Genomic DNA, 19,937 nt, shown 5'->3' on the forward strand with positions numbered 1-19,937 from the left:
TAGCATACGTAACTGCAGATTGGTCTAATTTTGGAACATTCCCACTGCGTCAAGGGGCACAGCTTCAAGACGTTTTCCCATTGGTTTAATTGCGACATCAGTTGTGTCCTTTTCCCGCCCACTGTACAATTCCTTGTCATTGATACAGTAGCTACGTTTAACAATGCAGATATAATATTCGACTACATTACTATACAAAGAAGACGTAAAAAATGTGTAGTGTTCAGTGCTCAAATAAAGTGTTCAGTCACACAGCCATTTAGTTAACAGAATTACTTGCTTTGCGTAACGAGACGACTTTTGTCTACTTTCGGATACCGTATTACCAGCTGTAGTACCGAATGAGCATGCGCCGCCCCGACCCGACCTATTCCGCGCGTGAAGTTTTATGCAATTTATACTGTGCTCCTGTACGCAACCCTAAACAACATCAACATGGGAGGCCAGGCAAAGAGTAAGAAAAAGACTAAAGGCAAGAGGAAAGACACGCGCTCAAATGGAGGTGTGTAGCTAATGTATCTAACCTTAAAGTTCTGATCAAAGTCTTAAACGATGGAGTCAGCTAGCGCTATTAGCTTGCTATGTGTCATCTGATTTTGGATGTAATGCACTATAGCTAGCTAGCCAGTCAAACGAATACTGTGCTTTCCACTCATCTTGTCCTAACAAAAGGTAAATTACTGTTTATGTGTATATATATGTGTATATATATATATGTGTATATACATGTGTGTGTGTGTCTGTGTCTGTGTTTGTGTTGATGTGCCTGTGCATGTCTGTGTGTGTGTGTTCGTGCACGCTCGTCTATACTGCAGACTCCGGGCTTGCTTTTCTGTCTCCGCAAGAAAGAATGAAATTGAAGACGCAGGAGAAAACCAAAAAGAAAACGGCAGAAAAATACTCTGTTGAACAACTATTAGAGAAGGTCTGTTTACAGAACACTTAGTGTCACTCTCTCTACTCCCAACTTTATCATTAATTCATTGTGCCATACTTACTATAGCAGAAGCTGTTTCCTTTGCTTGCTTTCAGCAGGACATGCTGGTTATCTCTCTGTCTCCCTTTGCTCCAGACAGAGGAGTGTATTGACAGTTTTGACTTTGAGATGGCGGGCCGTTTCTGCCAGCGGGCTCTGGAGTTGGAGCCCAACAACAAGCAGACCCTGGACATGCTGGGACACATCTACTCTGAGCTAGGAGACGCGCAGAGGGCCAAGGGAATATCCTTCACAGAGGAAAACTGTGTGTGAGAGCTGGGAGACACTCAGCAAGTCAAGTGGGGAGTCAGGGGAGTCAAGTCGCTGAGCGGTTAGGGAAGCGTGCTAGTAATCAGAATGTTGCCGGTTGGATTCCCGGCCGTGCGAAAATGACGTGTCCTTGGGCAAGGCACTTCACCCTACTTGCCTCGGGGGAATGTCCCTGTACTTACTGTTAGTCGCTTTGGATAAGAGCGTCTGCCAAATGACTAAACGTAAATATAAGTCAATGGTAAATACATCTCAGAGAAACAGAGTGTGTGGACTTGTAAATGTTTACAGCCTTTCCTTGACTGTGTGTACGTGTTCTTGCGTGCTGTGGAACTGAGCCCTGACGAGGGCCACAGTAAATACATGTATCTTGGACAGTTACACGCTGGTCAGGAGGCAGTCAGCTACTACACCAGAGGCATACAGATTATCCTCGCTGCTTTGGAGAGACAAACGCTAACCATGGTAATTTCAAACACATTGCCCTCTCATGCTCATTGTTCATGATCTCATGGCCAGTGAATAAGCTACATATTAGTTAGAATCAACTGGAATGAATTAAACCCTGGTTCTGGTTTTTTTTTTTTTTTCAGTAGAGGGTGCTGTTTGTCAATTCTTAAGTTATAGCTAAATGTATTATATATAAATGTATGTTATAGACAGGCTCTCTTGTACTGTAACAACCCCCCACCCCCCCAGACAGAGGCTGGGGCCGTGGCCCTCCCAGACCAGGAGCCCCTCTGTAGGAAGGATGTGTGTGTGGCCTACTGCTCTGTAGCAGAGATATACCTCACTGACCTCTGGTAACTTACACACACACAAGCACACACATGCTGTAACATTTCAAATAGAGACATCTACTGACTTCCCTTGCTCTCTGTGTGTGTGTGTAGTATGGAAGACGGTGCAGGAGACAAGTGTAGAGAAGCTATAGAGAGTGCGTTGCAGCATCACCAGGACAACCCAGAGGCTCTACAACTAATGGCCAGCTACCTATTTAGTACTGAGAAGAATCAGGTCAGTACACACACACACATTGGATGAGTTATTACCACATTAAATCAGGAATTGAATGCTAATTAATGTTACAAAATTGAATCATATGCCATTAATCAGATGTCTTACTCAATCTCATAATCTACACACACCTACACACATTCATCTTCTAATGGCAGATGATAATCTTGAATAATTATATGCCAGAGCGTTTGGAGTGCACAGTCTTTTAATAGAGAACTGATAAAGTGGAGAAGGCAGGACATGCAGACAAGAATAAGGGCATTAGAATGAAGCTCATTGAGGACTTGTTGCTACTCTGCAAACCTCTTAGAATAGAGATGGGAGATATTTACATCCACAGGCTTACTGAAGCCTGTTCATTAAAGCTTGTCTGAAGTGCATCAGCGACAAAGGGAAGCACAGAGGAATTTGTGTAGAGGTTTCGCAATGCAAACAGCACAGCTCATTAAGGAGTGTGGAGTGGAGGCCTTCGGCCTGCAATACCACTCCTGGGCTGTGGGTGGCAGTGTGGCTCCATCCAGCTGTTTCTTTTGGCTGGACCTTATCAAGTGAGGGAGTATTTTGTGTATGCGTGTTTGTTTGTTCTTCTGTGAGAAGGAGGGGAGAGATTACCTGATGAGGAGTGTGGGGGCGTGGCTACCTGCCCTCAAACAAAGCGAGGCCCTGCCCCCTAGAGGAGACATGGTGGAGGAGCCAACACAGGTGAGATGTAACCTTTCCCTAAATTAAAGTGTTTTGCTTTTTTTACCAACCATAATGCAGGGTTTCCCGCAGCATTTTTCAGTTAAGGCGGCCGCCTAAGCAACACACGCTTCCCGCCTTAACTACGTCGTAAAACAAATATGTTGTTGTTATTTTTTATAGCAATATCCGCCGTGTTACTCTGTTTTCTCCCTTCCATTCCAAAATGCCAGTCTCTCTTCTCTGCAGAACGCATTAGTCTATCGCACAAACGCCCCCCCCCCCCCCCCCCCCCAAGACCAGAGGTTTTTAAATGATGGAAATAAATAAGCTAAAGAAACAGATAAACATACCACTCAGGGTTGGAGAAGGAATCTCTGGTGACTGGTCTGGATGAGAGGTCATGATTGAGCTTGCAGCGTGCTGTCATGTCTCTCCAAGCCTGACACATCCAGAGCAGGGTGCAGAGAGAGGAGGCCGGGAGCTATTTCTGTTTCAGGGCCACGGCCTGGGGCCTCTGGCCTGGTCGCTGCTGCTGTCGGGCCTCAGGAGCGCCACACCTGGGCTCTGCTGGACGCTACCTCACCAAATGCTCTCCTACTGAGCAGGCTCATCCTGTGTTTTTATTCTTCATTGCAAAATGAGTTCCTGCATGACTGTGTTTTCTTAGTTTTGGTGTTTTGGTTTTGTTTCTTAGAGTGGGATCCCTCCATACGAGACTCGCATCACCACGGCCAAACTGCTCATGGAATCAGAAGAATATAAGGTAGTGATGCCTGGGTTTGTGTGTGGGTTTGTGCGTGTCTGGTTTATGTGTTTGTGTGTGTGCTTTTATGGGTGTGTGTGTGTGCCTTCTCATGGCTGAATAGCACCTTTGAGAGGGAAAGGCCAGGCTTGTCTTTATTACGGCTAGAGTTCAGGCTCGCGTCAATAATAGAGGAGTGGTATTTACTGAAGGGGAGGGGGGTATAGGAGTGAAGGGTGATGGAAAGAATAGGGAGGCAGACAGAGAGGGGAAGGAGATGGAGAATGGATGAAAGTGGGGGGGTATGGAGAAAATGGGAGAGGGGGGAGAGGGAAAGAAGATTTGAGTTAGAAAGGAGAGGAAGAGATGGAGAGGGAAGAGAAGGAGGGGCAGGAGATGGTGTGTGTGTGTGTGTGGGGGGGGGGGGGCTGAGGTGAGGACAGATGAAAAGGGCACTGAGAGCTAGATGGAGGATGATAGGGAGATGTGTCCCTCTGTGTCTAACAGCACAGTAATGTCACCGGGAAGCCGGCTGAAAGCAGCGCAGCTCTCTTCTTAACATCCATCCACTCGCTTTCTAAGTGGGGATGAGAGGCTTCTCCCCCCAACCCGCCCGCCCCCTCACCATCTGAAGGTGGGGGAGGCAGAACAGTAAGCCAAATGTGGGGGGGGGGGGGGGGGAGATAGGGCCGAGAGAGATGGGATTTGGCAATACTGCTCAACCCGAACTGTCATGCCAATAAAGCATTCTGAACTGAGAGAGAGAGTGTTCATGTCACTAGTGCTCTGAGGGCTAGGGTAATTGGCGAGGTCATCAGTGGAAACAATGACGACTACCACACATCACAGAGAGAGAGAGAGTATTTAAGAAGAGAGAGGTATAGAAAGGGTGAGAGATGGGGGGGGGGGTTTAAGATGTATTGACTGAAAAGAGATTGGGATAGGTGAATGGATAGTGAAGAAGCGGGAGGGAGTGTTACTGTTCAGTGACAGGAAAGTGTGGGAGAAAGTGAAGGGGGGAGACTTGAAAGTCTGGGGGGGAGGGCAAGAGAGGGACAGGGGGAGTTGGGATGGAGAGAGTGTGCTTGTGTGTAAAGAAGATGAGGCTGTCAGGTAGATCAGTTAAATGACAATCTCGGTGGGTAGTTTCTGACGCATCGTTTGTCTTCATCCCACACATATCAGCAAGCTCAGCACACACGCTCATCAAATACACACACACATACCCTGGGCATAGTTTTAAGGTATGTATGTTTGAACAACTCAGACTGTTTGGCTGTTTCCAAGACAAAACTCTCAGAAATTAAATTCAAGGAAATAAACAAAGCAGAGACTCTCTCCTTCTTCCTCCGGGCTCTTCTGGGGGTTTGGTTCTTACAACTCTCACTGGAATTTCTCTCGTCAAAGTTTCGCTAAAGTTGACTTTACTCAGCGCTGCGGATGTGAAAGAAGTCCTTGGTCTGACAGATGAGTGGAGGCTCGTCGATGGTTCTATTGTAACTCCTAGCCCTCGATCTGCCACAGAACCTCTGAAAGCTTCCTGGACAGCCGTCATCCACTCCACTCTGGAGACAAGTTCAGCTGTAAGAGTAAAGGGCTGCAGACAGACAGGGAGAACAATAGACAGGAAGGCAGACAGACAGGCACGTTGATAGAAAGACAAGCAGATGGGTAGACAGACAGAGGATTAGACAGACATTCATACAGGCTGATGGGTAGACAGACAGAAAAATAGACAGACATTCTAACAGGCAAATGAGAACATGGACTTTGAGACAGGCAGACAGACAGGCAGATGAATAGACAGACTTTGAGACAGATAGATGGACAGACAGACCCAAGTCCCCTGACGATGGACCACACCTTAGGTCTAAGGATGCGGTTGTCATAGCAGCTGATAGATATCACATCCCTGTGTTTATTTGTTTTTATGGTTCTCTCTCCGCTCAATTGAAGCAAGCAGTGCCTTGGGATATGCTTAGCGCTGCCTCGTGTGTGAGAGAGAGAGAGAGAGAGAGAGAGAGAGAGAGAGAGAGAGAGAGAGAGAGAGAGAGAGAGAGAGAGAGAGAGAGCCCAACCGACCCCACATGCTAGTAATTTCTTCCCGCTGTCTGCAGCATCCCCAATTTCGTTATTTTCTATTTGTTTATTTTTACAAACTGCACTTCAGTGGCAAAACTGCACAATAGGAAACAACACACTCTGACACAGAGTAATTATAAATGAGGGCCGTTGGTCACAGCTCCTGAAGTCAAAAGAAGAGCTCAGAGACTGTGGCTGTGTTGACAGGGCTGTCTGGATGCAGTTATTTCTGTCTGTCTTTCTCTCTCCTGTCTGTCTGTCTGCCTGTCTGACATACTGCCTGGATGTGTAACCCCCCCCCCACACACACACACACACACACACACACACACACACACACACCTTTTCTCTCACCATCTCCCCCTTCTCCCATCCATGTCCAGGGGAATATTAATCTTGTTGTTTAGATTCTGAGGCCGCTTTCAAAAATTAAATGTTTAATCAGTAGCCTCTGGTCTGGCTATTCTATATGAGAGAGACAGAGAGAGGGGAGAGAGACAGAGAGGGTTGAGCGAAAGGGAGAAAAGAGAGAAAGAGGGACAGAGAAAAAGAGGATTAAAAGAGGAGATCACCTATGATTGCTCCCAGTTCTGTTCTATTCTATTCCTACTGTTTAAATCTTATAAGTGTTCAAAAAAGGAGGTCTCAGGATATCTACATCTAGATATCCAATTGGTACCCTGTGTGTGTGCTTGCATGTGTACGTTAACTCAAACAAGAGGATGCTGAATCAGGCCACAGTCATCAACCGGGATCAGACGTTTGTTTGTGCAGATCAGACAGTCGTTAATTAATCATAACCGATAAACATTCAGCATATAATTGGCCCGACAATTAATCAAACTGTGCGCTGACGCACACACATTTTCACTTTCTCCCTCTCTTCTCTCTCGTCTTCTCTTTCCTTAACAAGCTGGTCTCAATTAACCTGTTTTCATCCTGGTCTCCCCCGGCAACAGACCTATTTATTGCCACGGGAACCACTGTACCTGAATGAAAAGAACAGAAAAGAACGTCAGGAGAGAAAAGGGTGAAGAATCCAACTCTAATGAGAGTTAGATAACAGGCTTGCAGCTGACACGTCGCTCTCTTTTTCTCTAGTTTTACTGTGTGTCTGGTTATGCTGGTATGTAAGTATGTGTGTGTTGGGGTGTCTTGCTCCTGCCATTGTCTTTGGGTGATTACCTAACACTGTTCAGCAAACTCAGGTTCACAAAAAAAATCTATATTCCATCACCTGACATTCCTCATACTGACATGCTTCCCTTTCTCTCCCTCTTTCTCTCTCTCACAATCTCTGCCCTCTCCCTCTTTTCATCTCCCCCTTTCCTCTTTCTTCAAGTAGTAACCAAAGTATCTGCCTTTTCCAATACTTTTCACTGCCCACACAAGGTCACAAAAATCTGAGCTGAAGTCCAGTATGGAGTCCAGGCTTGTTACACCAGGGCTAGGAGACAGCAGAGAGGCCAGAGAAAATGAATGTTTTCATAAGCAAAGACAGGGAAGGAGGTGTAAAAGGTGAAGGAAAGATTAGAGAGTATAAATTGAATAGATACAGCATGGTTAAGGAAACACTGGGAAGACTTGTATAGGAGGATGAGAGAAGGAAAGGCTCCGGTCTGTGAGAGAACGTTAAACCAGTGTTGAAAAGGTTAATTGATAACAGGGACTTGTATTGATTGACAGCACCCCCTCTCATAGATGTCAATGAAGGTGATGGCTTGGTATTGATAGAGGCTGATCGGGTAGCCCGGAGAAGAGATGGGGTGTGGATCAGGCTTAATAGATAAAGATGGCTATCGATCAATGAGAGGAGAGTGGCTATCGACTAGGAGATAAGGCCCGGGGCCCATCGACCTCCGTGTCAGCTGTCTTGTTGGCCATTGACCACCTCGTCCACGGAACAGCAGACTTGTATGCGCTTCTTGAACGAGCTGATCTCCTTGGTCGTTTGACGAAGTATGCTTGGGACTGTGGGTGGGTGTGTTTTGAAGATCATAGGAAATATACTGTTGTTTTTATTTTTTAGGGTCTCTGAATGACCTCTCCTACCCTCTCTCCCCCACTGTTCTCTTTCCCTCTCCCTTGTTCCCTTGTTCTCTCCCCGTTTTCTCCCTCAGATGGCAGTGGACGTGCTGGAGGGTCTTCTGGAGGAGGATGACGAGGTGGTCCAGGTGAGTGCTGGGGATGGAGCTACTGTAGGTGGCGGGGGGGTGCAAGTTTGGACAGGTGATCCCAGGCCATTCCTCATAGAGCATCCTGTTGTAGCCTTCAGCTGCCCAGGGTATTCCTCATACAGCATCCTGCTGTAGCCATCAGCTGCTAGACAGCTCTGGCCTCGTGTAAAACCCTGCAAACACTTTACTAGGGAGAGCAATGAGTAAGATGCAGTGTGTGGGGGGGGGGGGGGGGGGGTGTGGGTGTAGAGCTTTAATTCCATATTTGTATGTTTTAACAGTATATGGAGCATTTTGGGGTTTGACATTAGGCCTTTTATACTTTGGCAGTATCTGAAGTCTGCTCTCCTGACACACACACACACACAGGAACACACACACACATAAGTGTACATGCACATGCATCTGAGATGACAGATTGAGATCAGTCAAAGGGGTGCTGAACTTTTAAATGACTTCAGAAGACGGCACTGTGACACCTGCTTTGTGCTGGCTTGTGCGTTCACACACAAGTGTACATGCACATGCATCTGAGATGACAGATTGAGAGCAGTCAAAGGGGTGCTGAACTTTTAAATGACTTCAGAAGACGGCACTGTGACACCTGCATTGTGCTGGCTTGTGCGTTCACACACAGCGGTTATTTAAAGTGTGTTAGAACTGTGCTGAGGCAGAAGAAATACGCTTTTACACACACCTCTCTCTGGAGGTCACCTACTGTCAGCCCATGATTAACTTACAGTGGAGCTTGAAAGTTTGAACCAAAGTTTGTGTTATGCACTTAAAACTTGGGAGTTATCACAAGTCAAATAAAAGCTTTTTTAAATGTGTTCTTGTCAGAGCTTAACCAGATGGTTGGCTACAAGGATATTTCTTCAACCAAATGAGTCATTTAAATTGATTGATTGACAGTGTGTGTGTGTGTGTGTCCTGAGTGGCGTCTCTGATGTTTTTAATTAGCTGACTGGTTAATTTGCAGAAGCTCGTGGAGTGTGTGTGTTTGCAGCACATGCATAAATAAATGAAAAGAACCCATCTCGTAAACAGTTTCAAAGAGACTTATTCTAATGAAACTGCTTTGAGGACGCGCTCCCTGTACTGATGGAAGTGACAAAGAAACCTCCAGATATTTCTCCCTCTCTCCCTCTTTCTTTCTCTCTTTCTCCCTCCCTCCCATCTTACACACACACATGCACACCTTTGGCAGAGACAGTCCATCTAGGTCACAATTAAACATGAAAGCTATGATTATTAAGCTAGATAATTCAGTTATTCAGACCAACTGTGTGTGTCTGTGTGTCCTATCAGTCTCAGGGGTATCTGTTAGAGGTGTAAATCTTTTTTTTTTTTGCCTCTGATGAATAATAGATGAAGCAGATATTCATGTGTGGCTGCTCCAGGAACAGTAGGTGAATGGTCTTTGGCCTCAACTGCTGAGCTCAAACAAACCTAAGTAATTGGAAGAGAGGCTTTTAAGGAGAGAATATCAGGACCTGGAGGGACTGTCCAGGGCCTGGCTGTGTCGGGGGGGGGGGGGGGGGGGGGGGGTTGATTATGTGGAAAAACAAGTTATTGTATTAACCAGGCTTCTTGAGATAGAGGACTGTGTGTGTTTGCATAAATCCGATTACATGTTTAAATGTATGTGTGCATTGGTGTGTATCCCTGACTCGTTCGCCTGTGTGTTTGCAAAAAACTATTTGTCATTGCTAGAGACGAGATTTCATGCAGACATGCTTTCTGACACTTACAAATGTGTTTGTCCCGTCTAGAGCTCTGTTAATGTAACAAATAATAGTTTTTATCTTTCCCTGTTTGCCTTTCTTCGTCCTTCGCTCCCACTCTTTCCATTTCTATCTCGCTTCATTTGTCTCTCCCTCTCTCTCAGGTGTGGTATCTGTCCGGCTGGGTGTGCTGTCTGCAGAAGGATCGAGCGGGGGAGCAGAGAGTGAGGGAGGGGGAGGAAGAGAGGGAGGAAGCTGAGGCGCTGAGGGAGGCTGCCAGATCCTACCTGACCAAAGCCAAGAAGGTATGACTGCATCCACTCACCTATGACCTCACATCATCTAGAAGGCCATCCCCCCTTCTTCCTTCTCCACACACAAACACACACTCTGGCCTGGCCTCCTGCATATCTGATTGGATCATGCACAGCGTTCAGTTTTGGCTACTCCAACACGCCCAGTAAACAGAAGGCTGGAGCTGGTGTGGAAGTAGGGGGGTGGAGTGGGGGTCTAGGGGTGAACATGAGGAGTCAACAGAACAAGGGTGAGGCCAAGTAGTGGGAGCAGGAGTGTATTGGCTGAAGGATGAGGGGCATAGATAACTGCTGGTTAGGAGAAGCCAGATCTGTTTCGATGATGGGGAGGGGGTGGGTGGTTCTGTGTATGGATATTTCTCTTTACATCTTTCTCTCTTTGCGCCCCCCCCCCACACACACACACACACACACACCCCGTCCCGTCTTTCCCTGGCTGTTGTCCTAGTGACAGGACAGGCTGTCTAACAAGTCAACACCACCATCTGTCTTCTGACACCGACCTAACAAGCCTGGGGGGGGGGGGGTTCAAGGAGAGAGAGGGAGAGAGATAGGGGATGAGATATGGGAGATGGAGTGGGACAGAAAGAGAGAATATTAAGGTTAGTAAAGGTTGCCTTGAGAGGATGTAAGCCTGTCAAAGCTATGGCCGAACTGTGGGGGTTTGTGTGTGTAACCCACTTTTTGTTTATATCTGAGCATTGTTTCGGAGTATGTGTGTAGTTAATTATTTACGAGGAGTCAGTTGGAAAGACTAAATGAGCTCCAACATAGAAATGAGGCGCAAACCTTCTGGTTGGTTTAGGCACCCGTCCACATCTCTGCATACTTTATGACTTTGTTTACTGTGTGTGTGTGTGTCTGTGCATATGTTCATATTGAATTGTGTGTGTTTCGCTGGCATTTCCAATTTGTTAGAAATATCTTAATTCATCAGAAGTATGTGTTTTTCAGAAGAGAAGATGTGTGTGTGCGCGCGCGCGTGTGTGTGCAACAGTCCAGCATGCAGACGCACACACACACACTCAAACTGATGCCGTGTGTCCATTTCCATCATCCTTTTTCCATAGAGGCGTGGCTCCAGCTCCAGTCCCACATTCCTCCCTTTTTCTCCACCAGAGGGGAGAGATAATGAATGTTTAATGTGTGATGCACACACACATACATGCACACACACATACACAAGGCAGGGTGTGACAGTAGATTAGACCTTCTTGAGTGTCCTTAGTCTCTCCCAGTGGGACAGCCTCACGCGTCTCTCTTTTTCTCACACACACACTGTCTCTCTCTTTCACACACACACACACACACACACACACACACACACTCTCTCTCAAGCACAGACACACACACCACATAGTGTGTTTCTTAACGCTTCACCAGTCACTTCTCCTGGAGCCCGACCTTTCAGCCAGAGCCGAAGGCATTAAAATGACATTAAAGGCTGGTGGTCCTAGCTCCCAGCTCTGCCTGAATCTGGCCCTTTGGGGCGCCTCTCGGCCCTATCAAACAGGAACACTTTTGACCTCCAATTTCCCCTAGCACACTCAAGCACTATGCCACCAGCTCTGTCACACATGCACACACACACACACAGATATGCACGTACACGTATTTGACACACAAAAACACACAATGTAAACCCTCCACCCCGTCTTTCGGCCTTTGTCACACTCTTACCTTGTTTCAGCTCAGGTTCTATCTCACGTCCAGTCTGCTATTGATTTTACACCAACCCACTCATACACCCCCACACATACTCACCCCCACCCTCACACACACCTCACCGTTATTCACCATTAACCTACATACCAGTATTGGCCTCCTCTTTTATTTACATTTAGTCATTTAGCAGACGCTCTAATCCAGAGCAAGAAATGTGTGTACCAGTTTTATCTCTCTCCTCTCCTCGGACCACCTGACTACCCTCCTCCCACACTGCCTACCCCAACTGTATCTCCAGCTCACCACACTAACTTCATAACGTTTTGGTGTGTGTGTAGGAGAGAGAGAGATTCTATTAGGTACCAGTATAAACTGTGAGGCCTATCTATCACACCGACAGGAAGGTCACCTGTGGTGGAGAGGGAGAAGGTGTGAGAGAGAAGGAGGGGGGATTGAGAGATGGAGGGAATGAAAGAGGGATTGAAGTACAGGGATCAGAAGGGGGTTGGGGTAGGTTGAGCACTGTGAGAAGGTGTAGATGTAAGTAAGAACTTCCTGGTTAACTTAGACTTCCCAGTAAGGGAGAGATAGAGGGAGGTTATCTAGACTAGAGAGATGGAAAGACAGGTGGAAGTTAACTTCAACTGACTACCCAGTGAGAGAGAGATAGAGGGAGGTTAACTAAGACTAAAGAGAGTGATGAAGCGAGAGAGAAAGCTTAACTAAGACTACCCAGTGAAAGAGGGATGGAGATGAACATAAGGGAGGTCATAGAACTCGTTTTCTGTGTTAAGGATAACATTCCTGCTGCTATCTACAACTATTCCACAAAGCCACAAAACTGTATAGTCATTATTGTGTGTGTGCGCTTGCGGGAGACTGATCAGGCTTACTGTATGTTCTGGCTCTGTTTTTAATAAAAGAACTAGGCACCATCAAATACATTTGCACACACACACACCCCTACCATCTTTCACACATACACACACAGAAACACACCCTACCATCCAAAACTGACACGCACACACCCCTGCCATCCCACACAGACACGCACGCACCTCTACCATCCCACACAGACGCACACACATTTCTCTAAATGAGAAATGACCTGGTCAGAGTGTGCGTCTGTGCTGAGCTCAGCAGCAGTGTCTATGTTGTGGATGGTTGTTTGTACAGCCAGCTCATGCTGTCTAAATGAGGAATGATCCAGCGCTGGGACGCCAGGTAATTTGGTTTGTTGTGCCACGCTAAATACCAGCTAGCTCATTTTAAAACAGTCACACACAGTCTTTCAGACACACACACACATACACGTTTTCCTGCATAAATTAGGCCGCTTCCAACATAAAACCGAACTTTAGTCAAAGTAGAGTTTAGCTCCTAAAATCATGAAGCTTGTTTCTTCGCGATGGGGGGAAGATGATAGAGAACATAGCTCCAGCCGTGGTCCTCCAGGGGCCTGGAGTGTGTATGCTACCCCAGGGATCAGCTCTTCAGCCTGGGTCACCGACTCGCTGCCTCCCCCTGCTCCCCACAGATCCCTGAAGCCTCACGAGCACAGACCTCATTCACACACTCCCTCTCTTTCTCTGTCTGTCTCCAAATGAGTTCCCTGAGGACTTGTCTGCTGTCAAGGCCTACTGTTGCTTAGTGACTGTTCCTGGGGCGACACACACTCACTCACTCTTTTGGCCTGGTTACACTTGCAATGGCATGAATCTGTTTCTGTGAGTGTATGTGTGTACGCATTCTCATATCCTGAATAGATTAAACAGAAAAGGCACCTCATCTTCTAATCCCATGTCTGTTTATCTCCTCCACCCCTGGACCAGAGAACGTCTCTTCCTGGGAAGAAAGGAGAAGAGGCATTGTTTGTGTGTGTGAACAAGAACCACACACATGCATACATGGCTAGGCCTGCTATTCTTTTTGCCAGAACTACTTTTATTACTGAGCAGTCCTATCATGTGGATAATTAGACTCAGGCAGAGTGTTTTGCTGAGATAAATCTAGTGGTCCGTTTTAGAAAATGACTTTTGTTTTTTTATCTTGCTGCTCCAGCTTATTTTCCTGAGATAACAACAATGATTGCCTGTGTGTGTGTGTACGTGCATGTCTCTGAGCGAATGCACTTCTGTGTGTGTAATCGAGAGAGATAAATAGCCTCTGTATCTCTTCTCAGCTGCTAAACAGTGTATCAAATATGCTGATTTTCCAAATAAAAGACAATCCCTGTTTACCAGTGCTCCTGTTGCTCAGGCTGGCTCACAAAAAGCTGCAACCACTGCAGGAACACTTCAGACTTGCCCATTATAACAGAATATAATATGATGGGAGTGCACACTGAATGTATGCTAATGAGTATAATATGTGATTGTATACGTGTTTCTAACTTGTGTGTATTTGTGTTTCAGCTGTATTGCAAGCTGCACTGTGATGACCCCCCAATGTTGGAACATGTGGAGCAGCTGTTGGGCGAGCTTGGGGGGGAGGTGGAGGAGGGAGAGGAGGAAGAGGCAGGTGCAGCCCTGGACCAGGAGTTTGAACCCTGCAGTGATGAAGAGGAGGAAGAAGAAGAGGAGGCTTCTGCCATGGAACACTGAGCTCTCTGAACCATCTCCCTGAAATATACACGCACACACACACATTCTACAGCGTGTCACCAGTGTTTTAGGATCTGATAGTGTGTGATCTAAGTTGTATATCAGTGTGACTCAAACTTCCTTGTTGCAGATTTGGTTTCTCTGGGATGGATGCTGAGAAACACCGCTCCACATTTCTGTTTTTAATGTGATTCCCATATTATCTTGCTGTCTATCTGCATCTCTGTGTTTCACTCAGCCTCTGTCTCTCCTCGCCCAACCTCCTCTCTTTCAGTGCTGTACTTTCTGAAGTGCCTTCAGCATCTTATACCTGTCAGTCAAAGTCAGTTTACAATAGATTGGAAACGTGCAAACTGAAACTGGTGGAAATACACACCTCAATGCTGACAAAGACAATAAAAACTGCTATTTTAAATTCACACTTTTTCTAAACCTCTGGTTCTTAAAAGACTTCTAAATGAACCATCTTTGAAACGACTTTTCTAAATGAAAGACGTCTCTAGGTTGATTTGACTGATGAAAGATGTGATTTCTATATAGCACTTCACTGCCTCTCAATGCCTCATCAACACATCCACAGACTAAAATCTATGTGCCCGCACACTCAAACACAAAGTATTGTTTCCAGTTCTTGTTGGTTCCCACTCTCTTGGTTAATCAAAAAAAGATTGTTCACTAAGGGACTTTAAAAGGCAGAATGTGGGATCCTGGCAAGTGCATGTACCCACACATAAACACATTGCTCAGACTTCTACTTTGTCTCTTTAATGAGGCAGTGGCGATTTCTTTAACACTGATAGGGAAGCTCGGTTTCCCCTAAAATGTCAACTAAAATTAATGGTCAAATGTTTACTATTGTGTTAACATTTTAAATGCGTTAGAACACGTTCATCTCGAAGACGAGTTTGGCGGCGCCTCGGGTAGCAGGACGACTGACTTGATTTCCTTATCCTAGCGTCACAGTGCATGTCCCTGTTGAAGCCTGGTGTCAATGGACTTCAATGGGCTACTATGAACAGTTTTTTTCACTGCTTCGAAACTATACGGTCATTGGATAAATGCTGCGATTATGTCCCGCCCACGGATGCATAGCGTCTATGGGGGTGAATAGAGGAGTGGGCTGGCCTGGACGCCGGGTTTCTGCGTGATGATTGGAGGGACTGTTGAAAGACTGCATCTCCTTTTGATTGACGGCGATTTTGTACTATAAAAAGTCGCCAAAGCTATTTGAGCTCAGTCCCATGGCGGATTTTGCAAGTGTAGTCGACAGACGAACTGTTGCAACCTATTTCTTGGTATTTGCTTGGGGAAATTGCTAGCCAATTTTCATCATACATGTCACACAATTTAATTGTACACCACATTCCATGTTTCAGTTTAACCTAGGCTAATTTCCACATTTCCTTGAGTTTGAATATTGTTTTGTTAGATCGTTCGTTCATTTATTCAATCATTCATCCATACAGTATTCTGACTAGAATTATGAGTATGACAACGTCAGGCTATCGTAGGGGTACAGTGAACTAGCAAACTAAAAGGAAAAATTTTATGATGTAGGTAGGGGCGGTTTTAGGTACTTGGAGGCCCTATGCAAAGAACAATTTTGAGGCCCCCCATAAGCCGCAAACCCCCGGAAAGAACCCTGTGTCTATGTGAAATGAAGTATATACTGCACTTTTAAGCTATGAACATTACATTGCGCCTGCCCGGACGCACTTATGTGGAGGACAGCTTGGATACCGATCTAACTAGACAACATTTGCAATCTAGTAATCTCAAATTATTTAACCTATAGACCATAGTATTACACATATCAAAACAGAACAAACACAACAATAGAACTTCAAACAACTCTTATTTAACTGAACTAATGCCCTTAACTTAGTAGCTTTTCAGCTTGCATTAGGGCATTCTGGGTACCAACAGCAATGCATGAGTATAGGCAATCTTACAGCATTGTGTAACACACTTTGGTTGTGGATGGTATGTCCAGAAATAAAGCCAAGTCACTAATTTAGTGGCAGAATCCATTGTTATGTCTAAAAAATTATTTAAGATACAGTTTAAGTTTAGCTATCTTACAAATCCTGAGGATAGCCTACTGTAGCAGACCTTTCTATGTGACAACAGACAAGGGTGTTTTGTCCCTCCGGAGTTGCCGTAGGCTCGATGCAGAAATTATTAGTGAATTCAGTGAGGGCTGTTCGAAGGTGATGTCAAGAAAAGCAGTGGTAAAATACAAGTTATGAAAAGAGACCGCGTCCGTGTCTTATTGTCCACACGATCATATGTATCTAAAACAAACTTACAAAGAGCTCGGTTACACTACCAATGTTGAATTAGTAATGTTGTTAGCGATGCTAGCGTTATTTTGCTAACTAGCCTATAACATTTCACTTGCAGCTGTTTGATTAACTGAAATTATTATGAAATATTATCTTCTACTAGCCATTTGCCTACTTTAGCAAGTCACTGTATTTCCAAGCCCTGATAATGTGTCGCCCTAAGACGACACAGTAAATAATTCCTCTTTCAAGTAATAAGCCCCCAATCATAGACACTCCACCACAGACAAATTATCCTGATAGAAACTTCATAACCTGAATCATATGTTCCATGCAGGATTTAAGATAGTTTAGCTATAAAGAATATAATTAAAGAATTGCGTTTTCATGCTTGATATGAATTGTCATTCGTTTGCAATGACTAGTGTTTTGTTTTAATTAATAAAAATAATAAAAAATACCATGTGCCGAGGCCCCCCTGGTGGCCGAGGTCCCGGGCAACTGCCCGACTTGCCCAATGGGACGCACCGCCCCTGGATGTAGGCCGAGCTTCCCCAATATGAAAGACCTAGCCTGGATGCCAGCCCAATAGGGGTTAAATATGGCCGAAATATGCTTCTGCGTCTCCGTGTACGGATGGGCGGGCGCACGGATACGGACGGATAGACTGCGTTTAAGGTTCTCCGTAGGCTGTGGGTGCTGAAAACAATTCACTGTCAGAAGAGTAGGTGGCGCAACGGTTTTTTGTTTAGACGTCGTTGAGTGTTTATTTACCTAGGTCGCCGAAAAGTCGGAGCAAATTTACAAATTAGCGTTCCATCAATAAAATACGCACATTTTCAGCAACTACACTGCCCATTTCTCATCACATTTTAATTCAGATTCTGATTTACATGTACCGTTTAGCTGAAATATGAATTGTAAAAACTTTACACTCAATGGCGGTCAAAGGATTCTGTTCGTCCTGCTATCACGGCAACCCCGCCCCTACCCCTGACGCAAGCGGTACTTAATACTGACCAATCACAGCCAAGGGGGTCTCCGTAGCTCTCCGTAGCTCTCCGTAGCTACGACGGATAGTTACAAAATTAAGGAGGTGCACGTCAAGCTGTCCGAGGCTCTACGAGGGCTGACGGAGAGCTTTTAGAGGGCGTTCCACGGAGACGAGGGCATTCCCATGTGTCCGTTTTTCGAAAAACGCAGAAGCATATATCGGCCTTCGTTAAGGCCGTTATATGGTACTCCGTACTACACGATTACGGACACATGGGAAGGGCCTACGCATAGATGGAACGCCTTGGAACGCCCTCTCCGTCATCTGCGGGGCCGTCGGAGAGCTCTTCCGTGCACCGTTGAAATTCCTGTCGGTCCGTCATGCTGTGCTGTACAGCGACGGATATCCCTTTGACGTGATTGGTCCGCTACGACATAATTTCCAAACGACTTCTGTCCGACATTTCTGTCCGACTTCGACAGAAATGCATTTTCTCTAAGGTCGTCTTCTTGAAAGATATCTGTGATGAGAACTTCTTGGAGAGAAAGTTTATTGTGAGCTACTTTATGCTCTACTCAAGCGAATTCAGAAACGTGAGTTTGTTGTCTGTGCACTGACTGCCACAGTTTAGTGACCTAGAGTAGTACATTGTAGTTCTGACTGTACATACAGTTTGATCTTTTTGTTTCCAATTATATCCGTTTTTTTGTTTATAATTTTTCACATTGGATTATACACTTGGTGGTGGAGAAATGAATTCACAAAACCAGAGCCTTGTCTATCGTCTCGTCACATGATCAAATAGAGACTTGCCATTGCACAACATACATATTACCCAGCAATCATCATTGCTAATCACAAAAATACCAAAGAAAATAATAAAGTATTCATTTCATGGAATCGATTTTTAATAGTTTCTATAGTGTATATAAGATAAGCATATCATTTTGTTATAGAGTGCTACTATTTTCCCCACAAATAATACCTACCATGATAGAGATAAGTTTGCTCTTTCAGCTCGTTATATTGCATTAGACACAGTCTCTAACATAATATTATGTGACTGCACCTCCGTGTGATGAGAGGTGGGACTTTGAACAACAACGATTTCTAACTTACAAAGACGCTACAAATTAGACCCAACGTGTTTTTGACAAAAAACCCCTTCTCCACCTACTGTTCTGGCAGAGAATTGTTTTCAGCACCCCCAGCCCTCGTAGAACCATAAAGGCAACAGAAATGCTAATTAATCCGTCCTATCCGACGGCCCGCCCATCCGTAACGGTGCATTCACACTGCAGCGGGGCGGGCAGAGCGGGGCGTCGGCTTCCAATTCATTTTCAATGTAACCAGGCGTTGACGCCTGCGTAGGGCACTGTGGGAAGGCGAGTGGGGCGTCGACACTCGCGCAGGATATTGTGGGAAGGCGAGCGGGGCGGCGAAAGTTGGATTTTTCTCAACTTTATGTAAATGATGAGCGTGAAAACGCCAGCGATGGCCAATCGGGTTGGTTTCTTGTTTCTTGTAACGTAGCAACTGTTGGTCATGGTAAACATTTCTAGGTTTGACAATTTCAAGATGGAAGAGCAACTCATCGTATGTGTGTCTTCATACCCAGTATTGTATGATACGTCTATGTTCGATTACAGAGACATAAACAAAAAAAATGATGCCTGGCGCAGGGTTGCTGAGGTTGTCGGCGTCCCTGGTGTGTTGTATTTTGTACTTTAATTCAGTTTCTTCACATTACGTAACTTTCTTCTGTGCTAGCTGCATAGTCTAGCTAGCTCACCCGGCACACGATTGACATTCAACGCTGAAATGCTGGCTGGCAGCCACTCGCTATCCATACAGTGAATGTGTTGTGGCAAGTCATAATCCAGCGATTGATTTGCAGAGAATTCGAGTAATATAATAAAAGGTTACACATGTCAACGTTTATGTCTGATGCATCTTTTTTTCCAGCCGGAACAAGACCCGTTCCATAGAGTGCGGGTGGCATTTAATCTTTCACTCGGCCTAAAAAAAGTGTGGAAAAAGATAACCTATTGTGTGCTGTAGATAAGATCATGTCAGATCTAGAATGCGTGTCGGATTTTTGCTTAATGTGTGTAAAAGTTGTATTTTGTCTGCACATTTGCCATGACATTATACGAACTACAACAGTGATTTAAGAGAACTACAGCTCTGAATTAATCTGTCTGACACTCCCCCGAGCGTGGTGCACTGTGGGAAGGCCGGCGGTGCTGAGCGGTAAAAAAGTCTGCAGTGTGAACGCACTGTAACGGAGTCTGAGTACCATACTGGCACCTTTATGCGGAGCGCTCAGCGTTCAAACCGGAAAACAAATGTAATCGTTTCCGCTTCTCACTTCTGTACACATCTGCAGCGCTAGGTGATC

The 19,937-nt window shown here is 45.4% G+C and overlaps 1 protein-coding gene across 3 annotated transcripts; it reads left to right on the forward strand.

Moving 5' to 3' along the window:
- Nucleotides 1–307: 307 nt before the first annotated feature.
- si:dkey-12j5.1 (probable assembly chaperone of rpl4) lies at nt 308–14,676 on the forward strand. 3 transcript variants are annotated; one of them, XM_047040088.1, is made up of 11 exons: nt 308–502; nt 816–925; nt 1,073–1,219; nt 1,559–1,711; nt 1,946–2,049; nt 2,140–2,263; nt 2,864–2,968; nt 3,645–3,713; nt 7,895–7,948; nt 9,840–9,980; nt 14,069–14,676. In XM_047040088.1, exons 1-11 carry the CDS (start codon nt 436–438, stop codon nt 14,255–14,257), a joined length of 1,263 nt encoding a protein of 420 aa, XP_046896044.1. In that variant the 5' UTR covers nt 308–435; the 3' UTR covers nt 14,258–14,676. The 3 variants fall into 3 exon arrangements, with proteins under 3 accessions (XP_046896044.1, XP_046896053.1, XP_046896062.1); XM_047040097.1 differs by lacking the exon at nt 308–502 and adding an exon at nt 532–672; XM_047040106.1 differs by lacking the exon at nt 308–502 and having other exon boundaries at nt 855–925; nt 1,036–1,219.
- The last annotated feature ends 5,261 nt before the right edge of the window (nt 14,677–19,937 follow it).

The sequence above is a fragment of the Hypomesus transpacificus genome, chromosome 2, assembly GCF_021917145.1.
Source record: "Hypomesus transpacificus isolate Combined female chromosome 2, fHypTra1, whole genome shotgun sequence".
Taxonomy (NCBI): Eukaryota; Metazoa; Chordata; class Actinopteri; order Osmeriformes; family Osmeridae; genus Hypomesus; species Hypomesus transpacificus.

Bases quoted from the DNA above. Each gene is read 5' to 3' on its own strand.
- si:dkey-12j5.1 (XM_047040088.1), top strand. From the start codon at position 436: ATGGGAGGCCAGGCAAAGAGTAAGAAAAAGACTAAAGGCAAGAGGAAA. The intron at 1,220-1,558 runs ATATCCTTCACA...GACTGTGTGTAC, and splicing joins ACGCGCAGAGGGCCAAGGGA to GTGTTCTTGCGTGCTGTGGA. The intron at 1,712-1,945 runs GTAATTTCAAAC...CCACCCCCCCAG, and splicing joins AGAGACAAACGCTAACCATG to ACAGAGGCTGGGGCCGTGGC.